The 24,790-nt window shown below is 45.2% G+C and overlaps 1 protein-coding gene across 1 annotated transcript; it reads left to right on the top strand.

Moving 5' to 3' along the window:
* Positions 1 to 949: 949 nt before the first annotated feature.
* Positions 950 to 24,790, top strand: LOC142563552 (zinc finger RNA-binding protein-like). The gene is made up of 3 exons (XM_075674126.1): positions 950 to 1,290; positions 8,430 to 8,690; positions 24,226 to 24,790. The coding sequence occupies exons 2-3, from the start codon at positions 8,430 to 8,432 to the stop codon at positions 24,640 to 24,642; spliced, it is 678 nt and encodes a 225-aa protein (XP_075530241.1). The 5' UTR covers positions 950 to 1,290; the 3' UTR covers positions 24,643 to 24,790.

Below are 24,790 nucleotides of genomic sequence, written 5' to 3' on the forward strand. Positions count from 1 at the left end.
AACGCACTCTAGCTTTTACTCGATGAAGGCACCAGACGCGATTGAGGGAGCCCTAAACACGTCATACAAATCGGGTTTTGGACGTCACCTATAAGTGCCATATAATAAGTTGCCTACTGTTCATGCGTTCATTATCCCCGCTTTTTTTTATGATTCACTGAAGGCGAGTGTCTTCCATCTAGTGGAACTCCAGCCATTCAGCGCATGACCTCCGAAATCCGTGATATTTAAATGCACGTCCCTGAGAATTACGTCCTCTGGATTTAAAATGCACATCCTAAAGGCTGTGCTTTCGCTGGTGGAACGCGGTGGAAGCGAGTTCAACAGCTGGAAACACCTCATAGACATATAGGCTAGACCGTGGGTTAGACCAATGGCTAGTCTAACCACCCTAACTGGGCCTCTTCGATTATTCTATATGGCAGCCCCGGACTGTCTGAGGAGGTTCTGTCAGCCAATGAGCGTTGCATATGCAGTGTCTCGGAGAGTCTGAGACTATTAAGGGCGAATAATCGAATAAGCCCACGAATACCGGTGTGACACGAACACTTTTGATCGCGATCAAACACGAGCTGGATCGAAATTCCCGACTGCGATTGGCTCCCTCGTGCAACTTGAGCAAAGGAGGCAATCACGACTGAGAAATTCGATCCGCGACTGGCTTCATCGTGATCAAAAGTGCGCCGTGTATAACTCTTTGGTGCACCTAGAGTGCACCAAAGTATACTACTACGATGGAGGAAGGAAACTCCGCGTAGTACTAAGTAGTTGTATCTCGGGGGCCATAGCTACTGTATCATAGCCAACCCAACGTTACTAGACTGGTTGAACCAACCAGGGTCTTAATGCGTGGATCGCTAAGAGAGAGCGCTAGCTGTTTCAACATAGGTGTTCTTAGTTTTAACAAGCGCTAACGGCAGCCAAGCGTAGCACTAGCGCCTGCCCTGCACGCCCGTTCTAAAGAGTGAAGCCACATCAACATCACCAGCAGGTTTGGAGCTACAGCCACAGCCGGCTCAGCGCCGAGGGGCCCTGGCTCATATTGCTTTGTATTTCGCGGCTAATTGCTTCGCAATTACGTTGTTCCGTACCAGTGTTAAATCGCAAAGGGCCAGCCTGGTTTACTTCAGCGTGTTTCAGTCGTTCAACGACTCCAGTGTCGGGGCTTTCAGAGCTGTGGCCGTCGGAGGAAACAGTACCGGCGGGGCCATTCTTTAGGAAGAGCCTGAGCAGAGCCTACCGAGTGTGCCTAGAGAACGCAATTTTGTTGACATTCTTGAAAGCTGCACGGTGAGTGTTAACCTTGCAGGAATTTTCGCTAGAATTTTCTTTTTTGGCGGTTGCTGTTTCGGTTGGAGCGAACTGCCTTCTCTATACGATACGCACTCGCGAGTTCGAACTCTCCGCTGTGTGAATAACCTCTCAAGGAAGCCCTATGCCTTGCAACGCTCATCCCTGAAATTTCGTTGCGCGTCGCTGCATTGTGCATGATTAATGCTAAAATCGTGAATTCCGCGTGGTTTGACTCGCCCGCTGGCATGCATACATGCCCCATGTTAACGCTTTTATTCGCTGCATTCTGGCATTTATCGTAGTGCGCTGGTGCCCATTGACATTCGTTAATTGCATATGATTGAAAATGAAGTAAAAATTTATTATAATAATCAACATCGGCAAGCGCCTCTTCCAAACTGGTAGTCTAGAGAAATATTGTACACGTTAGTTCCGGAATAATTTCCCAGTGCAAATGAGAACACTTCCTGCGAATTAAGTGGCTTACAAATTCGAATTCTTGCCAGGCGAACGAGATTTTCCTCTTAACCACAGTGTATCATCCTTTCACATTTCAGTTGGCAATGTTTTGATCCGATGTAAAGTGGTTAAGCATGCAAACGGGATTTCTTTAGTCGCGGTTTTGCTGTGAGCTGGTTAATATTTTTATATATGTGCCTGCGATTCTGCGTTCGATTCTTCTTGCCTTTGACTTTTTATGGTTCAACATGTGCCAACCAGCTGCCAGAAAAGGCCACTGCTTATCCTTTAACTTAGTATATTCATGTGGCTCTAACCTGAATCTCATCACAATCAACCCTTGGGTCTCATTTACCAGTGGATGCAGAACATTTTATCGAGAAAGTGGTCGCACATGCTGCATAGCATAGGATGCTAAATGCCCTCGATCAGAGCAGGCTGGCCACTGGAAACCAAACTTGGCAATATACAACGTAATGCTGTAATGTAGCGCTTGCCTAGTAGGACTCTTTGAGGAACTACCGTTTGTTATCTTTGATGTCACAGGCCTTAGTGCAGTTAAGAGGGAGTCATATATGCCTGGGTGTGAGTCATGTCTTCTACTACAGTGGTCCGCATCCTGACCTAAGGGAATTCTAGGTGAGATTCCGAATTTGTATCAATGAGGCCGGCAGCATTACCTCATTAGTATTAAAGAGACACCAAAGAAAATTCAAGTTTTGGGTGTGCATTAATTGTAGATCAATTTGTATAAGTGTCAATGCAGCACTTCGCTGGAGTCTAGAGCTCAAATTTTTCAATAACATGTGAAGCGAGAGGAGGCAGCTGCTGACTCTGTTGGCACTGGCACAGAAATGCTGTGAGGCACGAGTCAACACTGTCTTATTTTTGGTGACAGCACTGACATCCAGTACAATTGCATCTTATTCCATTTTAAAGGAAGCTTACTTCTGCTTTATTTGTTTCTGTGATGCTTCAAAATAAGAATGCAAATGTAAGTGAATTGCAGAATGAGGAGGCTGACGAACAGCTTGAAGTATAAACCCCATGCAAGCAATCTTGCACGCGACAGCGACAAGCGACGCGATGGAGATGGCTGTCGCGTTCGCTCGTCGCCTACTAGTTGTACCCCATGCGAGTGATGACTTCGAGCGACGCATGGAGTGACGTCTCCCTAGTGTTGCTGGTATGAGCGCAGCAATATAGGCGCCGAAACTAGCGTGACGCGTGCTTTATTAACTTAAGTTGATGTGTTCTACTGTAAAAAGCAGCATAAGATATTTCTGAAAGTCTTGCAGTAGGTTCGTATCCTTGCACGTATAAAAATTCAATTGTTTGCTCGTTCCATGCGACAGTCGGTAGTACTTGAATTATGTACATCCAGTTCCGGCTTCGCGCTATTGGCTAGTCGCTCATAGCACTTCCGGGCGCCGAGCGCCGAATTCTAGATTTGGTAGAACCGAGTGATCGCACGACAAGACCGAGCGATCTGTTCACGCGACGGCCCGATCCGTCGCTCGAAGCCGTCGCGCACAAAATCGTGCTCATGGTGTTTAGCCTTTAAGCGAAACTTTCCTACAGCTATTGTCAGCACTGTTTGTTGCAGTGTATGATGCAGGCACTAGTGGATGCTTTGACTACACGCTGGGAGGTGAATTCAAAATCGTGATGCGCCTCAGCTTGGAGGGACTGGCACACAGGAACATTATTCATACGTGCTAGAATGAAACAGTTTTTTAGTTGGCGTCCGTCCTCGCATGCCTCCTAGGTGGAGGCTTCCTGCCTGTACTCTGAAGAGACCACTCGAGAAAAAAGTCATGGGCTGAGTACTTTACTCGCAGGCATCTCCTTGTCCTCCTCCATTTGCAGCAAATCAGGCTAGCTAGTTAATGGATTGAATCTAAGGCAAGTGAAAGGTAATCACATGGCTCTGGTAGCATGTACTCTAACAAAGCTTGCCAGCACTTTGGCTGTTCACCTCTCATCTACTGAAGGGCGCAAGGTTCAAGCAGGCTTACTTCAGTCCACCTCTTTCAGGACGCGAGTGTAGAATCCAGGGAACATGGTGAAAAAAATTGATTAAATTGCTGGATTCAGGTAATTAAAGAATCTGATTAACTTTACTGTCCCTTTAGTGAGAGGGTGGCAGTTGTTGTAGTAAAGCTAAACAAGAGAGATAAACTTGAGGTAGTACAGTCTTAATGTGACAGTGTCTGCTCAAAATGATGAAAAGATACATAAAGCTCTGCAGGCTAGCACTGAAGAAAGTCAATACTCGGTATGATATATGTATAGAGGCCGTAAAACACTTCTAGAATATAGAATGCATTGCTGATCTGTATAAAATGTGCCTGTGAACATGTGAGCCAAATATTATTGCACTGTGTGCAGCAAGGAATTAACAATCTCGTATCAAAACAGGAACAAAATTGTCTGCTCTTGCTCTCGCAATGTTATCACCAGCAATCTCCTGCTGTCGCTTTTGCGATGTCGGTCTTCACAAGCAGCCAAGCCCACCACCGGCTATTGGCTGATTTCGTGATCACGAGAACATACCCACTAATAGCGATATTGCTAATTTTGAGGTAAATACATGAAGAATGCGTATATGTCTCCAATATCTAAAGGACACAAAAAGCATTTCATTTTGGCACTTCTGGTCTACACATGACAGTTGTGTGTAGCTGCATGGCCTCCGAGATAGCTGCGTGCTGCATAACATCAATGCCACAGCTGCCACAGGGGGGAGAGGGGGGCTGCAGTGGCCTAGATATCCTGTAGAGGCACCCTATCTTTTCTAGAAGCTGTTGTCCTAACTCACCGGTATGATATTCAACTTTTGCGTGGAGCCTTACCCCCTTGCTACCTCCCCCGTATAAGCTTCCAGCGCACTAGTAGAAACAAAAGGAGAGAGAAAGCTGCTCATCAGTGTAACTATGTCTAACTCTGGTTATGCTTAGCGAGAAGACAGGGAACACATAATTCCAACAGACAGTGACTACAAGGAAAGCTTAGGGGGAATTACTTGTGTATTTAATTTAAATGTAGAAATTATAAAAAAACAAAATGAAAGTGGACTAGAAAGAACTGGCCGCAGGTGGGATACAAACCCACGGCTTCGCATTACATGTGCAGTGCTCTTGCCATTTGAGCTACTGCGACGCTGTTTTCTGGGCGGCCTCTTGGGCAGGCCATTGTGCTTTCCACATTGCTAAACTTTGCCAAAAGTTTCTGTTGCAAAAAGGATGGAAAGAAAGGGCTATCAGCTCATGCAACACTTCTTGCTGTTTGAGCACATCTTCTGAATTCTCCATCTGCACAGCCCTCCTCATCCTCTGTGAACCTCGTGCAGACAAATTATCCTGTTGCGCCACGCCATCTGTGCATGTTGCTTCTCCCCTCTGCATTCCACATTCTGACTGCCTGGTAACTGCCCCTGTTCTTTTGCTCCAGTGATAAATGAACCCAATTAAACCCCTTTTAAGGAAAGGCCAGTGTTCTGTTGCTCACTAGAGATACAACGAAAAGGCCTTACCCCCTAATTTAGCTGGCAGCATTAAATAACATTTCAAAAGTTGACATCGCCATGAACAGAGTTGGCATATGAAAACTTCTTCCATGCGTTTGCTGCTGCATGCCAGCTGCTTGTCTTAAATGAACAAGAAATTGGGTGAGTTGGTGCGATCTTTCACACCTGCTTTGTCCTTGCATTATGGTTTCTTTCTAATATTTGCCTTCTTTATGGTGTATGGTAGTAGGGCTATCATATTGTTTTCTTTCTATTTGACCAAGTGTTTTCCATCAATGACATTTAGTTGATGTTCAACTTGCATGCTCCTTCAGATTGCAGCAGAACCTCTTAGCGTTGTTAAGAAGATCTTCCTGTGACACTTGAGACCATTCCATGTGTTCTTGGAGAGTGAGTAGCTGTTATGAAGATAACATAGGGTTCTCTAAACATAACCCACTGTCAGGGCTTGTAATTGCTGTTCGCAGGAACTGATTTAAGGAAAATAAGTAGTCACTAGAGTCTGGTGATTCTTTGTTGTTGTTGCATCATTCTATGCCGAATCTAAAGTGATGGAATAAGTCTATTAGCCCATTTACATGATTTTAACTGCTCCATCGTAGCAGTGCATGGCAAAACGATGACACAAAAAGGAGCAAAGACAGGATAAGCATTGCCTGGCAAATGAAACTTTATTGGAAATGAAACATGACACACATAAAAAGAACAACAAAAACTAATCTAAAAGACCACAGTGGCGCATCAATGCAGGTTTGTTAAGAAGGTTGCGGACAAGTTGCAAGAACTCAAGAAATGTCACCTGTTTCCTTGTTTTGCACTGCTATCATGGATAAGCTCTAACTTGCCCGATTAGCCATCCTTATGTGGTCCATAACTTCTGTTTGAAATAAAACTGCATCATGAAATTTTACTGCCCTGTTATTGGCCTCCTCCTCCTTTGAAAGTTTGCATCTAAATTAGGGCTGGGCAGTTTAATTTCTCAAATCATTTATGGATGCTTTAGTTTCAGTTGGGAATAATTTGTTCAGGTTGCAAAAGCAAAATAAGGCAAGGCAGGTAATGCCACAGCTTTATTTGCTCAACACAAGAAAAGGGAACAACAGACTAGTTACAATTTCGCGAGTAATATGGTGTCCGTGGGCTTTACTGGGCAGAAGGACATGCGCATGGCACTTCAAGCCAATGGAAAGAAAATTCATTGCCAAACAGGAGCACCTCTGTAGTACAGCTGGCTTGACTTATATAAGCAAAATAATCTACTCCCAAAGAAAGTTATAGAGACACTAAAGAGAAAAATCATTTTAGCTGTTAGTAAATCACGTTTTCGCGATACCAAATGAGCCGCCCTTACTGCAAGGTGACGCTTGGTATGCCAGAAAGGACTCGAGAATGAAAGAGGGGCAGTGTTTGAAATTTCCGGACCAGTCTGCTGTGACGTTATGGATATTGAAGCTGTCTGTGGGCTTAATTTAACATTTACTGGTAAAAATGGAATTCATTATATTCTAAAAGAGAAAAGGAAGGAAGTGAAGGATGGAAAGGAAGTGTCAATAACCTTTGCTGAACCACAGTGGCACAAATGCGAGAAAATACTTTGCAATCGGTGATGTCACATTGACATACTGGCTTTGTTGGAATGACATATCTGATATAGTGTATGAGCACAGAAACTTCTTTCACACAGACACCAATATACAATTTATGTTTTGGTTGTCGTTTTCTCGTGCAATCGGCAATGTATTACAGGAAAATCAATGAAAGTAGAGTCCTTCAAGAATGCTTTATCAATCTAAACTGGTTCAGTATTTCTCTTTAGTGCTCCCTTAAGATTCCTTGGATCCGTACCTACACCTTTCATTATCCGAGTGGTTTTGGTACGCTAGGTATGTCCACTCCCCCAAAGCTTCACTGACTTGACATAAATGGTCAAGTGAAATCGCATGTCTCTTTAGCGTGAAGCATTCTTTGCTTCATCCCAGGCACTTATGGGTGGCTAGGTTGTCTCGCCTAGCTCGGGACATCTTCAATAAATAAAAAAAATTGGTCCCAGGGTGCGATCGAACCATGCTCTCCCCGCACAACCCTGTCCTCTAGCGATTAGGCTACAGTCACATGAATACTTCTCTTGTGCCAGGATCAACTATCTATTCAAGATCAATAATGTGTGCATCGTGTCGCATAGCATAAGCAAAAAAGCACCTATGTGCAAGAACACATGCTCTCGTGCGCGCATGCTCAACCTTGACACTGTCTTTCACGTGCACCACTTCGCATAACAACATGTTGGCCACTGAGGCAACGTAATGGATATGATGTTGCGCTTCTGAGCCCAACCGTGCAGGATTGAAGCACTGCCGTGGTGGCTGTTAAATGCAAAAATGCCTGTGTAACGTGCATTGGGTACACGTTTAAGAAGTCGAGGTGGTCAAAGTTAATCTGCAGTCCCTCCGTCACTACGGTGTGCCTCATAACAAAATTGTGGCTTTGGCGTGTAAAACCCCAGAATTTAACTTTAACGTGCTGGTTACGAAATAGAGAGTTTGCCGGTTTCTCTTAATCTTCCCACCTTGCAGCTAGCACTCTGAAACACTGCTAGAATGCACCACCTTTGGGATCGGCCCGCATTCTCCAGTCCTTTCGATGCAACAGCTGGTGCTTTGTAGGCACTGTGTGACAAGGTAGCACCTTCGATATTCGCCTAGGTCGTAACGAAACAGATTGTAAGGCTTCTTCGCTTGAGTACACAAAGGTCAATCGTCATGCCATCAACATCGCTGTTATTGTAATCACACACACACACCCGCATCACACACTGAATAGCTTGCCTTGCAGAAATGTGCTAGTTCATTTAGTAACCTTTAGCACAACAGCAAATGATACTGGTTCACCAGCTACATGTGAAATGCGTTGCATAACATTGATTCCTACGGTGCATGGGATCTGCGTGATTGTTCTAAAGTCCCGGTAAAGGAATTACAGGTCTTGTGTCTCTTTTATAACTCGCATACCTGTATCTGCAAATCTAATTGTTCTATCACTACTAACAAAATAAAATTTCCAATCACTTGCGTTGAAATTTTTAGTTATAGCCCAGCCCCTGGTGTCAGTGTATGTTTAAAGATGTCTGCAACTTGTGTCGCTTTTGCAGATGCCTTCGATGCCACTGTCCTGTAAAGAATGCTGCATGCAGTTCACCGGCCCGGTGCCTTACATGGATCACATGCAGAGCGCCAAACACAAGAAGAAAATGGCGTCTCTGAATCAGACCGACGCATCGGCTCCGGCTACGGACTCCAAAGGAGTGGCTGCCATCAAAGGAAGCTCCATATTGAGGCATCCGCTGCCGTTTGCGTGCAAGCTCTGCAACGTTTCGATGAACTGCGAAGCCGCCCTGACGGCCCACAATAAGGTGCGTCATGTGAAGCTTGCACCACTGGTGCCGAAGTTTGTGGTACTCGCCTCGGTGGCTTAGTGGCCGCGGCATTCCACTGCCAAGCTCGAGGTCATGCTTGTTAGAGCTCGGCTGCAAGCGTGCTCGTGTACTTAGACTTAAGTGCACGTTAACCCCCGTCTGTGCCTTGGACGAGCTGTGCTCGTCCACACATTTCTGGTAATAACAGTCAAGGATGAGCTCAGCTTGTCGATGGTAGTTTGCATTTTCTAGGAATGCCAAGGGCAAGCCTAGTGTCATCTTAGTGCTCAGTCGTGCTTTTTGTAGATAGCAGCACACGATTTGCGGCACTGCAGAAGAAGAAGCGAAATTATTCGATCTGAACGAGTAAAACGTGTTGGCATCTAGAGTCCTTACAAATAATTTGTTCCGTTTTGGTCAGAATTCGGGATGGTAGCGGGCTATGGAAGGCATTAAAGAGCCCCATGTAGTCATAATTAATCCGGAAGCCCCAGCTATGGCGTGCCTCAAACTCAGATTTGGTTGGTGGTACGTGGAGCGTCAGAATTTAATTTAGTTAGAAGTTCATGGCAGAGCATAAATGCTTTGACATAGGAATTTGTTGACCCACCACAGTGTCTCAGCGACTATGGCGTGCTGCTGCTGAGCAAAAGCCCACGCTAGTGGTGTCTCAATTTGGGTAAAATGCAAGAATGCTTGTGTGCTTAGGTTTAGCTGCGCATCAGGGAACCGCAGGCAGTCAAAACTAATTCAGAGACTGCACGACAGTGTGTCTTGTAATCACAGTGTTTCTTTGGAACACAAGAGCCCATGAACGAACCAATCGACCTATGAAAAGCTTTTGTAGCATCAATGTTTATTAAAAAATCAACTTAGGAAGTCCCAATTGATTCTGTAAGAATTCAGATTTTCTCCTCTTTTTTCAAAACGATTCAGTGAAGCACTTTACAGAAGAACTGCACTAGGTTAAGTGAAACTTCCTCTTTAAGTTGAATAGTTAGGGGGTGCATACTTAGCTTTTCGTGAGTACACTGCACATCAGTTAAGGCTAATTATTCATAAAACAGATTTGCAGGGTCTGAGTAAACCCACCGTGGTAGCTTAGTAACTGTGGTGTTATGCTGCCTATCTCGAGGTTATGAGTTCAATCCCAACCGCAGTGGTTGCATTTTGATGCGTTGAAAGGCAGTAACGTTAAAGGTGAACGTTAAAGAACCCCATGCGGTGAGAATTAATCTGGACTAAGGCAGGCCTCATACTTGATTATCGCGTGTCCTAGAATGTAATTTAATTTTTTCAAGGTCTAAGTACCAGTGAAAAAGGTTCAAGTGGTACTTCAGATAAGAGGAGCCTGCTTGCAATGACTCATTTTCAATAACAAAAGCTTATTGAGAAATGTAAAAGTTTGCTAAACTAACCTATTTCTTCACGTAGGCTATCGAAGGTGGGTCTATAGAGAAAACTGTTGCTATCTTGGAACATTACGGTGATGTACATTAATGTTTTGATACCTGTGTGCAACGGGCGCCCATGAAATCCTTTGAAGTAAGGTTGTGTGAGAGTTACTAAAGCAATTGAACCTCAAGGGAGTTGTGGTTGTACCACACGGCCACTAAGAGTGTTTAACAAAATTGGCTTTGTTCAGTTTATGTATGTGTACAGAAATTAACTCAAATTACGCCTAAGTCTATTAAATGTAATATTGTTTCAGTAAAAGAAAATATAGAATCTTTATGCAAAAAATTCACTACAGTTGTAATGAAGTTGATAAAATCGGCAATTTGCTTCATCATATTGAAGTTCTGTAGTAATTTGACCTGTTATGCAAATAAGTACAGTTGACAGCCTATTTTTCTGACATGGGAGGGGCTGCAAAATTTTCCAGATCGGCCAAGTGAAGAAAGGAAATTTGAGAAAAACATTCATTTTGTTGAATTTCAGAGTTGGCAACCAAAGGTGTGGTTTCATGTCCCGTTGACGATGTTTTCATATCATCGGGGTGAATTAAGTCAAGCTAGGTGCGCTTTTGCATCTACTCCACCCTAGCGGCAGATAGCGTCATGCGTATTGGGGTGATGCTATCGTGAAAAGCGCTGACAGCGGGGAGTGAATGCTTTTGTGTACCTCGCGCTTCAGTGCATCTCCGAAACTCGAGATTACGCAACCTCCAGTATTAAACACACTGGAAGACAGCGCACATGACGCCACAGCATCTCAACACGCTCGCTCTTTATGCACGTGGCAGATTACCTCTAAAACGGTGGGCGGGCTGCATACGCGTGCAGCTGCGTTGGCAGCCATGTGCACCCACTGATGCACTAGAAAAGCAGACGCACGCCAACCCGACACCGCACGTGCTCGCTCTCTCCCCTCTCCCTTTCCCCTTGCTCATGCTGGAAGATGCTCATCAGGCCGCCAGCCTTTTGGCTCACCCCCCGCAAACTTTCACTTGCATCCAAGCATACAGCGTGCAATTTGTGAGGTGTGTACCGAAGCAGGTGCTTGTAATTCAACCATTTGGTTGAATTCAACCATCGGTATGTAACCATCGGTATGTTAATTCAACCTTCGGTATGTAAGGCAACTAAGGGAACGTATGACTTCATCTCCAGCGTCGAATTGAAAGCTGATATGCTGGACTAAATGTGCTAGACAGGTGACAGATCGGTTGGTGTGAACGAAGTAATGTGTCTAGACAGATAGAATGAGAATGGTAATGGTCAATGCTGATTTGAAATGGCGCCTTCAAGTACCTTGCGTACCCAGTACGCCTACACTGTCTCTTTCCTAGTGGAAGTGGCTCTGTTCAACAGACTGCAGGCCCACGTGGGAATTGGTACTCCTTTGTTTCCACTTGCAGTAGAATTGACCTGGCTGTGGTGCTTTGGAAATGACTACTGGTTATGGATTCGAGAAAGTGGCTTATTACATAGGGAATGGAAGCGTGGGCGGAAAAGTGGCTGAAAAGATTTTCTCTTGACATTGCGAACTGGGCGAGCGTCGTGTGTGTGCTAGCGGACTAGGAAACTAAGGAGACGAGAAAATCTTTTACGCACAAAACGGCTGGGACCCTTTTGTGAGGCAGCTGATTTAATTTTTTATCTTCCTTGGCAGTTCTGGGGTCCTCACATAGGACAGTCTTACCGAGCGTGTCTTAACCTGGCTCTAGCTCTTTTTGAGGCCAACACTTACCCACAGGATGTATCGAGGTATTCATCCTGTGTTAGACAAATTTATTGGCTATGAAATGGCTTGGATATTGTCCTGGCTGTCGGAACCTAATGCCCGGCGGCACGGTTTTGGCCTTAAGGGAAATTTATTTCTTTGGTGTCGCTGGGCCATCTGCATGAACCTTGACCGCAAATACCAGCATCAGTGATGAGAATGCTGCTACATTTGGTCCAATCTGCTAACCTCCATTAAAGTTGCTACATCCATGCTACAAACGAGATAAACTGCTCCAAAGCTGCTCCAAGATCAACTGTGCCATGCAGTTTCAGAGTCCACTGCAAAGAGGCAGAGATGTTGCGGTCAATGCCAGGTAGCGGTCGCCACTATCTTACGCAAAGAGCTCCCTCTTGTCTCCTGCCATTCATGAAGCTAAACAAGTGAAAGGGTCACTGAGCTAATCCAGTGCAAGCTCGCACGCGCATGTTCGTGGGTGTTGTATAGTTTGGGATGGAAGTTTTGCCGGGCCTAGTATTGCGGGCACTGCGCATTTCGTGTTGTTGGTGTGTCTTGCATTTGCACTTTGTACCACTGGTATGGCCTTGGTGAGAGAGGGGTTCCTCAACCGATGGTGTGGACTTCGTGCATGATCTGTGTGCACTCATAATGAAGTGGATTGGTGGGCCTGCCATTTTACTAGCTACTTTAGGCCTGAAATAATATTGCTTTGATGGCCATCCTGCATACGACATGACTGTATAGCTGTCAGTTCTTTTGTGCCCTTGAGTGGCTTGGTTTACTGCTAAGGATGTGCAGTATTTTCTATTGTGAGCATACAGGTTGACGGTTGACTCGGCGTAGCCACGTGGTGGTCGTAATTTGTTCGTGAGCGGTTGTATACGCAACCGCTCACAAATTATCGTTTTCACAGATCTTTATCACGGATTATCTTTTTGAGAATATTCGCAGCGATGTGTGCTGGTACTCTGGAACCACGTCTGATGTGCAGGAATAGAGTCCGGCCCACAATCATTAAGAATCATCATTGTTGACTGCTACAAAATCGGCTCCAAATTGTCAGTTTTGTTGCTGCAAACCTGCTCCGCTACGCTCTTGGCCATTCCCATCGCTGCAACATGCAAACAACGAAATGATATTAGCGAGCTCAGCTCCTCGCTTTGCCTCTGCGAAAGCAAGCATCGCCTACTTTCACTGTTCCATTGTTGACGAAAGGCATATTTCACAGCTCACTGGCAAATTAGAGTGGTTTTTCTCTTCTTCAGGGGAAAAGTTGGGCACGTCTAGGGAGAGATAGAGCCGCCTCCTCCGTCCCCGCCCTCTTTAATTTTGTCTATGGCTCAGCAATTGTGTCAGTAAATGGGGCCATTTTGTGAGTAATTTTATAGTTTTTTATCATTAATGATTCATATCAGGAGAAATTCTGAACTGCTTAGCTGTTTACACTTGTGCCACATGTGAAATTGTGAAACTCGCTTCTTTGCAGAATATTTTTTGATGCATGCAGTCCATATTCGTTCACACAATGTAAGCTGCCCAGAACTTTGAAAAATTTCCTCATGCTTTGGTTCTGTTTGTTTACGCTGCCGAATATGGAAATGGGCTCGGGCCCGTGTTGGTGGGCCCCGGCTACGAGAATTCAGGGCCACAACTTCACCTGACCTCCGATACATGTGCCGCTCGCCTCTACGGTTCAACAAACTTGCCCCACTCGCTGCGGTTCACCCGTCACTCTCTCTCTCTTGCTCGTCGCATGCCGGCTACCACATGAGGAACCGGTCTTGAGGCTCGCAGGATCCAAGGATATGTGCTCCCCAGAGCTGCACACACAGCGGTGGGATCTCTTGGTGTTGGGGCGGTTACTCCAAGGGGTACACGCACTTTGTGACACGCTGTGCTGAAACTCCTCAAATGGGTGAACTCACATAAGACCAAGTTATTGGCCACAGAAACTTGAAAACACCAGCGAAAGAGTGTTATTTTTTACTGCAATTTTTGTGCCTTTGGATGTCACATTTTGTTCTCCTATGACATATAACTGTGGCACCCAAAAGCAGCAGTGCGTTGGCGTTACATAGCAGAAGTTGGTGCGCCATGGTTCCCAAGCCTGCCCAGCTTGTTGATGGTGTAGCTTGTTGATGGTGTCATTTCCATGGTCACAGAGCCTTCCATGTTGCTGTCGTGGTGATAAAGCGATAATTAAAATGGCCGTAAAACATAATGTTGTACACATTTTATGCAGTACTTGGTACAGCAAGGTAATTGCACGTTACATCTTTATACCACAGTACTGCAGATTGACTTGTCCGGTGCATGAAGTGCATGAAATCCCGCATCATGATGATATTATCGGTGCTGCCCAGCAAGTTTTCAGGGATGTGGCGCAGGGCACGTTTAACCCTCTAACGCAGGTGGTTGGGATTTCGCGATGTACTATGTACAGCCTATGCCCTGGAAATATGTTTTCTGGCTCAAGTGCCGGTTGGCATGCATTCACAACAAACAGTGTTTTTTAATGTTGACATGCGGTGCCATCTAGGAATAACAGTAGGAGTCTGGCAGCCATTGTTTGCCGTCATGATCGACGATGTGCTCATACCTGCAATGCGAGCTATTTTCTGGAGGTTTCGTGAACATAAAAAAAAAAGTCAGTTCATGCGTCCAAATCTTCTTTATTATTGTTTATATCGCCGGATATGATGCTGTGTTGTGAGCTTGAGAATGCAGTTAATCTTAGCATTACCCTTTTGTTACGGTATGTAGCGAATTCGCAACATTTGCAAAACTTAATCGTTGTAGCAACATGTCCAAAAAGTTGCAATTTCGCCTGAAAGGCGAAGCATTGAATGCCGTAGCAAATTAGTAGACAGCTATATGAAGTAAGAACAGTAGTTTTATCGGCCGTATAACCTTGTAAACACAGGCATACTAAAGGCATACTAACTAAATTAAGAAGCATGGTGTCACGCGCACACAAGCAAACATGAACACATCTCACTCGATGACTGTGGAAAGTCACTGTCAAAATGCTGCAGTGAGGAAGTGCGACAGCAACAGCGGGCGAATCGACCTTCACAGTGCCACTTGCATCAACGTGAACTAGGTCACATAAACATAATGCAGTGTGGACTCCGTACCCGTCACCGATAACTTTCAAAATACACCGTCCCAGGCGGGTGCGCATGGCCGCCTGGGCCATCCTTAGTAGAATGCGCGTCCTTCCCTCCCCTCCCCTCTGAAGCCTTGCGCGCGAAGGAAGCCAGTGCACGTCCTCCCCGCTTTCCTCCGTTGCATCTGCGAGATTGAGCCGCAATAGCCTAATCACTCTCGCATGCTTCCATTTGCACATACAGCATACGGTGCAAGGCTGCGATTTTATTGCCGTTGGATTTTATGTGGGGCCTCACAGTGATGCCGGCGGCGAAGGTAGAAATGCACCTGGAGTGTCCATATGATTGCTGTCGCAATAAAAACCAGGAAACTGCTTTGCTTTTCTGCAGGGAATGGGCATTACCATATTTACTCGATTGCAACGTGCACCCTTTTTCCATGACCAAAAGAAGGAAAAAAAAAACAGCCTCAATTGTAACATGTGCCCATTGCCGTGACCTAAAAAAAGTCCTTTACAGTACCGCGCACTGAATTATTTCTTACAGAAATACAACTTTTTCTCATTTGGAAAAACAGATTTCTTCCGATGGACTAAAGTTGCGATAAAGAAAGTCGCAGTTTTGCCCAAAAGGCGAAGTACATATTGTGATAGCAAATTAGTAGACAGCTGTGTGAAAAGTAAGGATACTAGTTTTATTGGCCGTATAAACTTTTAGACACTAGCTTACTAACTAAATTAACACACATGGTGTCAGGCGCGCACAAGCAAACATGAACACGTCTCACTCAACGACCGCGAAAACTTTTTATCAGAACGCTGGAGGGAGAAAGTGTGGTTGCAGGAATGGAGCTTTGTTTGGCCTCTCGCTTCAACATGAACTAACTTGCGAGAACACAGCACTGTGTGTATAAATGCATACACTGTCTCCGTTGCAGAGAGCTTTCAAGGTAGGGGCCTTGTGGCCGTGCCTACGCCAAAGTAGAACACCTCTTCTGTTTGTGCCAGTCCCGCATGCAAGTTTCGGGAACTACGAACGCCTCTGATATGGCCCGATTCCCACCAGTCACATCACTTTCTTTGCAATTGCGGCATCGTGATGAATACTCGGTGTGTCTTCGCATTTGGCACTTCCATGTTGAGAGAGCAAACACAGAAAATGGGAAGATGGACGGTCCTAAGCACACATACTACAGCACACGGAGGAAGCTACGGCAGCTAGGCTTGAAGCGTGTACGAGGTGACCATTTTGAAACGCTGATGGCGATATGATAACACAGGTTTAGGGTTGTACGTGAATCTAACACGAACACAATTTTTGGACCCGTTTTATAGGGAAAAAAGTGTGCGTTAGATTCAAGTAACTACGGTAGGACCTTTTACGGTAGGAAGAGGCTTTGCCACATTTTCTGCTGGAGCATATAAGTGATGGCAGCTGTCTAAAAGGAAGAGAAATTGTGTGACGCCGGTGCCTATAGCCAGGAGTTTCTTTTCAGCAATAAGCTGCATGAACTTGACCAAGTTAGGGGGGTGTGGCAGTTGGGTGTGGTCACACATCATTTAGTACCAGGCGTCCCTGGTTCACATAAATTCCAGGTGTAGGCAGTTGGAAGGCAAGTAGAGAGCATGACCCTTGTGGCACCCCCCCCCCCTCCTCCAGTGGCTATGCCACCTACCTGTAGCCTGCTTTGGCACTGACAGCACCAGGCAGTTGCCAGTCGTCAACAGCACATTCCACCCATGCAAACGACCAGGGTGCGAGGGACAGGCAGTTCTTTATTTGTGCAAAGTGCAGTGTGCACCTTGTAGGAGTCGTCGGACGACCTCGCCGCTGCCACCATTTGAAGGAGTTGAAGGTCGTAGAGAGGAACTCGGGGAACAGGATTTATTTCCTGAATTTACATTTTGAACAAGACATACATCGACAGTCTAGCGTGACTCCCATATGGAGCCCGCAAGCCTAACATACAGCAAACAGCTTACGAGCACACAGCTCACTAGTACATTTCTAGCATGACAACGAGCACTCAGCTCCCGACGACGAGCACCCAACGAGCACACTCTAGCAGCCGGCAAGCGCTGCTTGTAAGCATTTGGTCCTCCCTTGATTCCCAGTGGACGGAAACGTTTGTCCAGTCATCGTTCGACGTCACCGTTCGACGTCACCGTAGATGACCCGCCCTTTTGGAGGATGAGGGCTGTCATACACGTGCCGCACGCACACACAGGTGTAAAGGTCCGGAGCCGATGTCAGAGGGGCTTCATAGAACTCTGCTTTGTCCCGGGTGTCGCGGCTGAGTACCACATTCCTGAGCTGACCCCGCATCGTGGCTGCTGGTTTATTCGCAGTTCTCTGAAGGGTGCCTTGTCCGGTTGGATAGGAACACGTGCAGCGGACTGAAAGCTGGCACGTTGCCACCCCGTCTGGCCATTCCTAACAACCTCTATCTGAGCAAAAGTGTCAACTGTTGTCAGTATTGTCAACAGCCATAGGTTACCAGACAAGAACTTGTCACCCATTTGTTAGGTATGTGGTCATCTTAAGCATAAAATAACCAGTTTTGCACAAGTTAAGCCAGGAACTGCCTCGGAATGGTGTCTCTTTCTTGCAATGTGTAACACATCTTTTTGGCCTAGGTGCTGGATGTCATGAATTCGAGACATACCCCAAAATTTATAGAAAATTCCATCTTCACGCAAAATATTGGTGGCAGTCCATTACAAGGGTTCAGTGAGGTTAAAGTCACCTGCAACTATATTTTATGCCCTGCCTTTCATAATTTCAGTGTTAAGTGGTTAATTTTCCGCCTCTTGCCACTCATAGAAAGCAGTTTTGCATATCTCTTATCATCATAATTATGCTCCCAAAACTTGTTAAATTCATCCAGCTTCTTTTACTGTATTTGCGCGATTCCACCGTGCCACATATTGTCACATTCAGTTATGTTACCGCCCAAATGCCCCCAAAAATAACTTGGTGCAGACTACTGTGCACATCAACTAACGAAACCTGAATTATTATTGCACCCTGTTGAAATGATATTACCATATTTACACGAGTGTAAGTTGACCCCCCCCCCCATATCGCGTGACAGGAAAAAAAAAAAAAGAGCATACCCGAGGGCGCATTCGATAACGAAAATTTATTAGTAGCTGACATGGTCACTGGACTACTGGCCTTCACTAGTGCTGCCATCGTCATCGTTGCTGCGGTCCCCAGCGCGTCGTGGTCCAGCGAAATTTCACATTTGGCAAACGACCGCACCACGACATCTTGTGGAACAGCAGCCCACGCCGAATGCACCCAACCGCACACAGCCTTCAGGGAGGCTCTTTTGACAGGTCCGGTTGGCGTAATTTCGCAGTCTTCTGCCGCCAGCCACTCGTTGTACTCACGGCGGAGCAGAACCTTAAAATTAAGGCGAAGGTCCGGGCTTGTTTCATGACCGTCGCACTTCACTGGCAGGGACCGATCACGCATTTCAGCGATGTACGCCGCAAGCTTAGCCTACAGCTCCGGAAAGTGTCCAGACTTCGGCACGTGGGAAATTTCTCACTTGCCGTCACAGGTGAAAATTTCGCTTCGCTTCAGTCGCCACTCTCGCACCACCCGTTCAGAAACATTGAAATTGCGGCCCGTTGCGCAGTGATTTGTTTCTTCGATGTAAAGGATGGCAGCCCTCTTGAACGCTGCTGTGAACGAGTGCCGAATGATTAGTGGGCCTGGAGCACTCATGACGACTGGGGAAGCATAGAAGTAGCACGTAACCAGCAGTCAAGTGGAACGCGTCAACCCAACGCCAATGCCTTTCAGTAGAGAAAGAGAAACCTGCGAGCGGTGTCTGCTCTTACGTGAACTACCGATACTCCCCTCAAGCGCCGCCGTTCTGAGGGTGCCGCCACAAATGGGAACAGCGGCGCTTCCATCAACTATCGACACCCCCCATGAGTGTTGCATGCTCTGTAAAACTCTCAAAAATGTTGCAAAACCCTTCCGAAAAGCGAACAAACACGCGGGATAGCGAAAAGATACGGGTAGGGCCATGGAGCAAACATAAAATTGTAACTACGTTGTAGCTCCTGTCGGCCTCGCTTTTTTGGTGGGGCCATGTTTTGGTTTCGATTGTAAGTCGACCCCCCAACTTCAGACTTTCAAATTTCAAAAAAGTGGTCAACTTACAATCGTGTAAATACGGTATGGAACATGCAAAGGCACACACATTCACACAGCTGAATCTTATGAACTAGTGGCTGGCTTTAGGAGTCGTGACGACACACTTTCGCTGCCTACTGATCACAGAAAGTAATCTTCAGTTCCGTTTAATGCTTTAGAAATGCTACACTTCTGGAGGCTCACGCAACCGTCGTCTGCTGCAGGGCATCCCACACACCATGGACCCACCTTTACAATGTCTCCGAGTGTCACTTTCTTCAGATGAGCTGTTCGATGGCAGTGCGGCTAGGTACCTTGTGTCACTTTTTTTTTAGTAAGAATTGGTTTAATTTTGGTTTTGAGTGGAATTAGCTAAGAGTGTAATGTGCATGCAAATTTGAAAGCACCTTTTATTAAAAGAAAGTGCTCGTTAGAATAGTGCAATATATTGTTTCAAAGTGGGCTAGTTACTGCAGCATCGTCGTCCTCAGCCCCAAACTCCTGATCCTGTTGCTCAATTTTGTGCGGAGCAGTGTAACAATATAATTTCGTCATGATAACCATTACAAAGTACACATTCCTTGTCGATACATTGCCATATACTTGTTCTTTTCTCCCCAGCACACAGTGATACAAACCACCTACTTGCCAGTGTAGCCAGTGTAAGCAACCCTGACAATTTCCGTGATGTGCTGAGCAATTTAATTCTTTAATTTATGCATTTATTCTCATGTGTCAATTTCATTTTATTCTTGCTTTTGTATTTGAAATGCGTCATTACTCTTAGTGCGTGGCTACTGCCTTGTGTTTCTTGGTCCTATGCATTTGCATTTCGGCCATACGCAGTTTCTTGTTTCACTTTGCATGAAGTATTATGTATCTGCGTGCATCTTTATTTTGTGCTTCGAGGTTGTGCTAATCTTGTTTTTTAATGTTTGGTATGTACTGTAAAGAAATGCGTATAATATGGATCTGCATATAATATGAGTGAGGCAAACTGAGCGAAAACATTTATTTACCTCAGACTATGTGCTTCCGTCATTGTCATCCTCGGTTGAGCTGTTTTCAGGCATTTCCTTGCCCGAGGACTCTTCCCTGATTTGGCCATCTTCTGTGCCATCAAGCGGGTTTGCAATGCCGCCCTTCTTGAAATCTTGCTGTGTCAGCATGTTACGGCTGCCAAACCCAAACTGTCTCTAGATGGCGCCTTCTGCACACTAGAGGTCAATGAAGATGATGGTAGCCATGCAGTAATAACAAAACCGAAAATTTCAAGCCCCACCTTCGGCAGAAATTTTAGTTCGGGTCCACATTTAGTACAAGGTGGAAATTTGGAATGTTAATAATTAGAAAAAAAATCTTCCTGTTATATAAAAGTTTTCATGTTATTTCTGCATTTTCTTAAGCGTTTATTCCTCTATTTCACTCTTTTCCTGGCATACCTAATTATTGTGTATTAGTCTGAAGCTGGCATAACCCAAACACATTCACTAGTTGTTTCGTGGGAAATGGCTATTCAAGCCATTAGTAATATAGTACTTACCTGACCAGCATAGAACTACCTTGGAAAAGACTGGGCGTACTAAACATACATAATCTAAAGATCCTTAGGTTAGCTGATGTTACTCATTGTTTACTTAATAGTGATCCTGCCTTTCTGCTAACATTACAGAACCGTCAGCAATTACTATACATGCTTAGACATTTTACTTACAGGTGTAACAAAGCTAGGACAAATTATAGGTCACAAGCGCACGTCACTAGATCATAAGTTTCCTGAATAAGAACAAAGATATGGAAGAAATTGCTAGAAACCCTAAACCTGAAAAAATAACGAAGCGGGAGATAAGTAGATTGCTTGCTTAATTTCCAACGCCTCAATCTACTGGAGAACCATCTTTATTTTAGCAAACTCTGGTGTTTAGTGTTCTTGTTTATATGTAATGATGCATATATGCAGTCTTACTTTCATATTCTGTATTAACCAATTTTTACGTGAGGATGCATGCTTACGGTTTTCTCTTCATTGTGTATATTTAGTTCAGGTGCACTAAATTAAAATTTATGTTCTGCTGCCATAGCTTCTGTGCAGCTATTGTCCCGGGTGGGAAGGCCCTGTCAGGCGTGGCTGCCTTTTGTTCTCCCTAAGCATGAAAATGCACACTTGAATGATGTCTTCAAATTCTTTTGACTTTTAGGTCCTTGCTAATAAGTTTGTTTCCCCCTCTCATATATAATGTTGTGTGCCTTGGGCATATTGCAAATAAATAAATAAATGAACAAAGAAGTAAATAATTTAACAATCAGATAAATAAATAAAGCAGTAAATAATGATCTCTGTGCGAGGTCACTTAATTTGTTCATTGTTAGTCCAGATAAAGTGACATAACTTAAATCTCTTTGTACAGAAGTTGAATGGGCAAATTTTTGTCATTATAACCATTAGTTTGTATAGCCACTGATTAATTATTACATGGCTAATTGTATGCGAGCGTGTATTCATTACAGGTAAGCCATCGTGGAGGTATTAGCTCCCATTGCAGCTGGGAACTGATTTTATTGCGCTCGATGCTAGCCACGTAGCCTTTCAAGTAGATGGCGGGGAAAAGTCCGTGACCTTTCGTCGCTGCATCTTCCTCAACCGAAGGATAGCCTTCTCAACAGCAGCTACTATCTTGAGATCATCTTCGCTGCCTTTGTGCCTGCCGAAGTAGCGGCGCAGCAGGTCCACTGCATCCAACACTTGGGAGGATGTCGGCATGTTTGCACACGGCGGAGTATCGTCTTCCTCGACACTCATCGTCGCTGCCTTCATGCGCCCAGGCAGCACCGAGCAGAAAGTCGTCGGTTAGCTCCTCTGTTGCCACATTGTCAGCACCCACGCTTACGTGATCACAGGTGGTTTCACCTTCACTTACGACACCAGCGTAACTGAGTACCTTCCATAACGCTAGTACAGCTTCTTTTGATGTGGCAGTATCATCAGGTGGTTTCCTAGGTTTCCTACTGGTTTCCTAGGTTTCTGCCTCTAACTTTTTGTCCCAGTCATGCAGCCATCCAGCAAAAACTTTTCTTGTCATCCTAGTAGATCTGTACCGCAGTTGAAGTTTCCTCTTTCTTTTAAACCATTGCGGAGACATGCTTTTCCCTATCACCAAAGGTGGAAGCTTCTCCAACCTGTCCATGTTCATAAAAAGGGGCACAGTGACGTGTACCTTGCTGTGTTTCCTCCTGCGACAGAGATTGGGCCTTTTAATGATAGGGTCCTTTGCAGCAACATTTGGTAGAAGAGAGCTCCCTCATCGGCATTGAACATATCTTTCTCTTCATACTTCTGTAGGAGGGATCCGACGTTGGCATTCACCCAGAACGTTGCTGTCTCTTTGTCTACAGACTGGGACTCTCCAGTGACGACCCTGCCAAAGATATCGCAATGAAATCGCTGTAGCCAGCCGTCTCTTGTGACAATGCTGTCACAGTTCATAATGCAAGCGAAGTCTCTTGCTTTTGCCTGTAGTAGTGCCTCACTCACGGGCAAATTAGCAGCCCCTGCATCCAAAAACCACTTGAACAGTGCCCCTTCCTCTGCTTCAAAGGCAGGAGAGCGCAGCTTCTTCCGCATACCTTTTATGCCGCGTCCGTGATGACTCCTTTGCTAATGAGAATTGTAGAAAGTGTGCTCGGCGCAATGCCGAAGTCCTTGGCCACTTGTGTTTTCTTCGTCCCTGATGCAGCAGTTCTAGTTAAGGCTGCCTTCTCATCCAGAGCAATAACTTTGTTTTCATTTCGAGCTGCTGTGGCCGTCATTCATTTTCCTTTCGTGTAACCAGCAACACGGCATAAAAACCAGACTGGCTGACCGACGTAAGCCTGCTTACGAAAAGAAAGCAAACAACAAGTGCACACAGCACGCTAACAGAAGTTAGGCTTGGTCAGCTTGGCTTGGCTTGGGGCGTTGTCCGTGCAGGGCAGCCGTGGGGAGATTTAAACTGCCACATTCAAAGGCCCACAAAGCGGGCGGTTGTCATTTTGGAACGAAAATTTTTCGTTGTACGTTTTAATCAGTATCAATCAGTAAAACGAAACTTTAAGCGCATGGGTTTCTGTGATGACTTTCATGGGCAATTAAGATTCTTTTGTTATATCTATTATCTCATTATAAACTATTACACTATAACGAGGTCTGAGTGTATACCGTATTTGCATGATTCTACCGCATCCCCGATTGTAACGTGCAGTTATATTACTGCCCAAATTTCCAAAAGAACAACTTGGTGCTGATTCTACTGCACACATCAAGTAATGAAATCTGTGTTGATGCGTATCATGTTGAAATGATGTTATGGGCCATATAAAGGCAAACAAACACCTTTTTTTTATCCTGCTACTGGACTACCTGGACAAAAGGTGGTTGAGCAGAAGCATTGTGACAGGTGTACAGCAAACTGAAAAATGGCAACTGCAAACCAAGGCATAAACAAACGTCGGTTTGATGGCAGTGGGACTAGATACCATGCATTGAGCTTTTTATTTTTGGTACAAATCGGTTTTGTTTTTGATTTTGATAAGAATTATTTATGATTGTAACGTGCATGCAAATTCGAACATACTTTCTATTAAAAAAATGTGTGAAGTAGAATAATGTAAATATGGTGCTTGGTCATTCCTGCAACCACTGTTCCAAACTACAGTTTCAGGAAACATTAATGCTTTGCAGGGGCACCTGTTTCTACAACTAATGTGTGTAGCAGTCAGGTTATTCGCATAATATTTTTGCACTCTTCTAATGAAGGAAATGCCCTCCCCAGGCTAGCTGCCGGTTTATCTTAGTTTCGGTGAATATTGTTGTCTTTCGTGGAGACTGGATGGTCTTACCACGTTTGCATCGTTAGTTATGTGTTCTTGCTTTTTTTTTTTTTTGAAACTGGAAAGTATTCAGTACTCTCAGATATTGAAAGCCTGCTTCTTCAAAATAGTGCTCCATTTAAATATGTTACTATTTTGAAGCCCTTGTTAACAAACACTTATAGCTTTGCCCTAACTGCGCTACTGAAAAGTAACCTTCACGTTTTCCCGCTTTGCAGGGAAAAAGGCACCAGCGTGCGTTGAAAAGTCAAGGCACCATCCAGCAGTCAACCGAGGAGTCCTACGCTGGCTCTGCGATGGCCACGTCATCAGTCGTCGCTCCAACTCAAGTGCCGTCCACGGCGGAAGACCTCTCCTGTGAGTTCTGCGGCATCGTGCTTTTCAAGAGCATGGAGTACAAGGTGCTACACCTGGAGACAGACGCACACCGGAAAAACAAGCAGTGGGCCGTGGCGCAACAAGGGTACAAGGACGAACGCGAAGAGCCGAACCTGAAAAGGCAGAAAACATCCGACTACCAGGAAAGCGAAGTGACCGGAGGTCCTAATGGCGGGTATAACGAGTACGGAGGCTCATACGAGTATAATGAGCACGGAGGCCCTAACGATGGCTACAGTGCGTACGGAGGCCAGTGAAGCCTCTCCGCGCTGCACCGACGATTGGTTCAGTCCAGGTGGTGGTTCGGGCGTTGCTGCTAATTGGACAGATTGATGACCCAAATTGCCTCCCAATGAGTGTGATATGTTGGCACCTGAAAACCCATAAAAATCACTTGTTACCTTA

Source organism: Dermacentor variabilis, chromosome 11 (assembly GCF_050947875.1).
Source record: "Dermacentor variabilis isolate Ectoservices chromosome 11, ASM5094787v1, whole genome shotgun sequence".
In the NCBI taxonomy this organism is placed as follows: Eukaryota; Metazoa; Arthropoda; class Arachnida; order Ixodida; family Ixodidae; genus Dermacentor; species Dermacentor variabilis.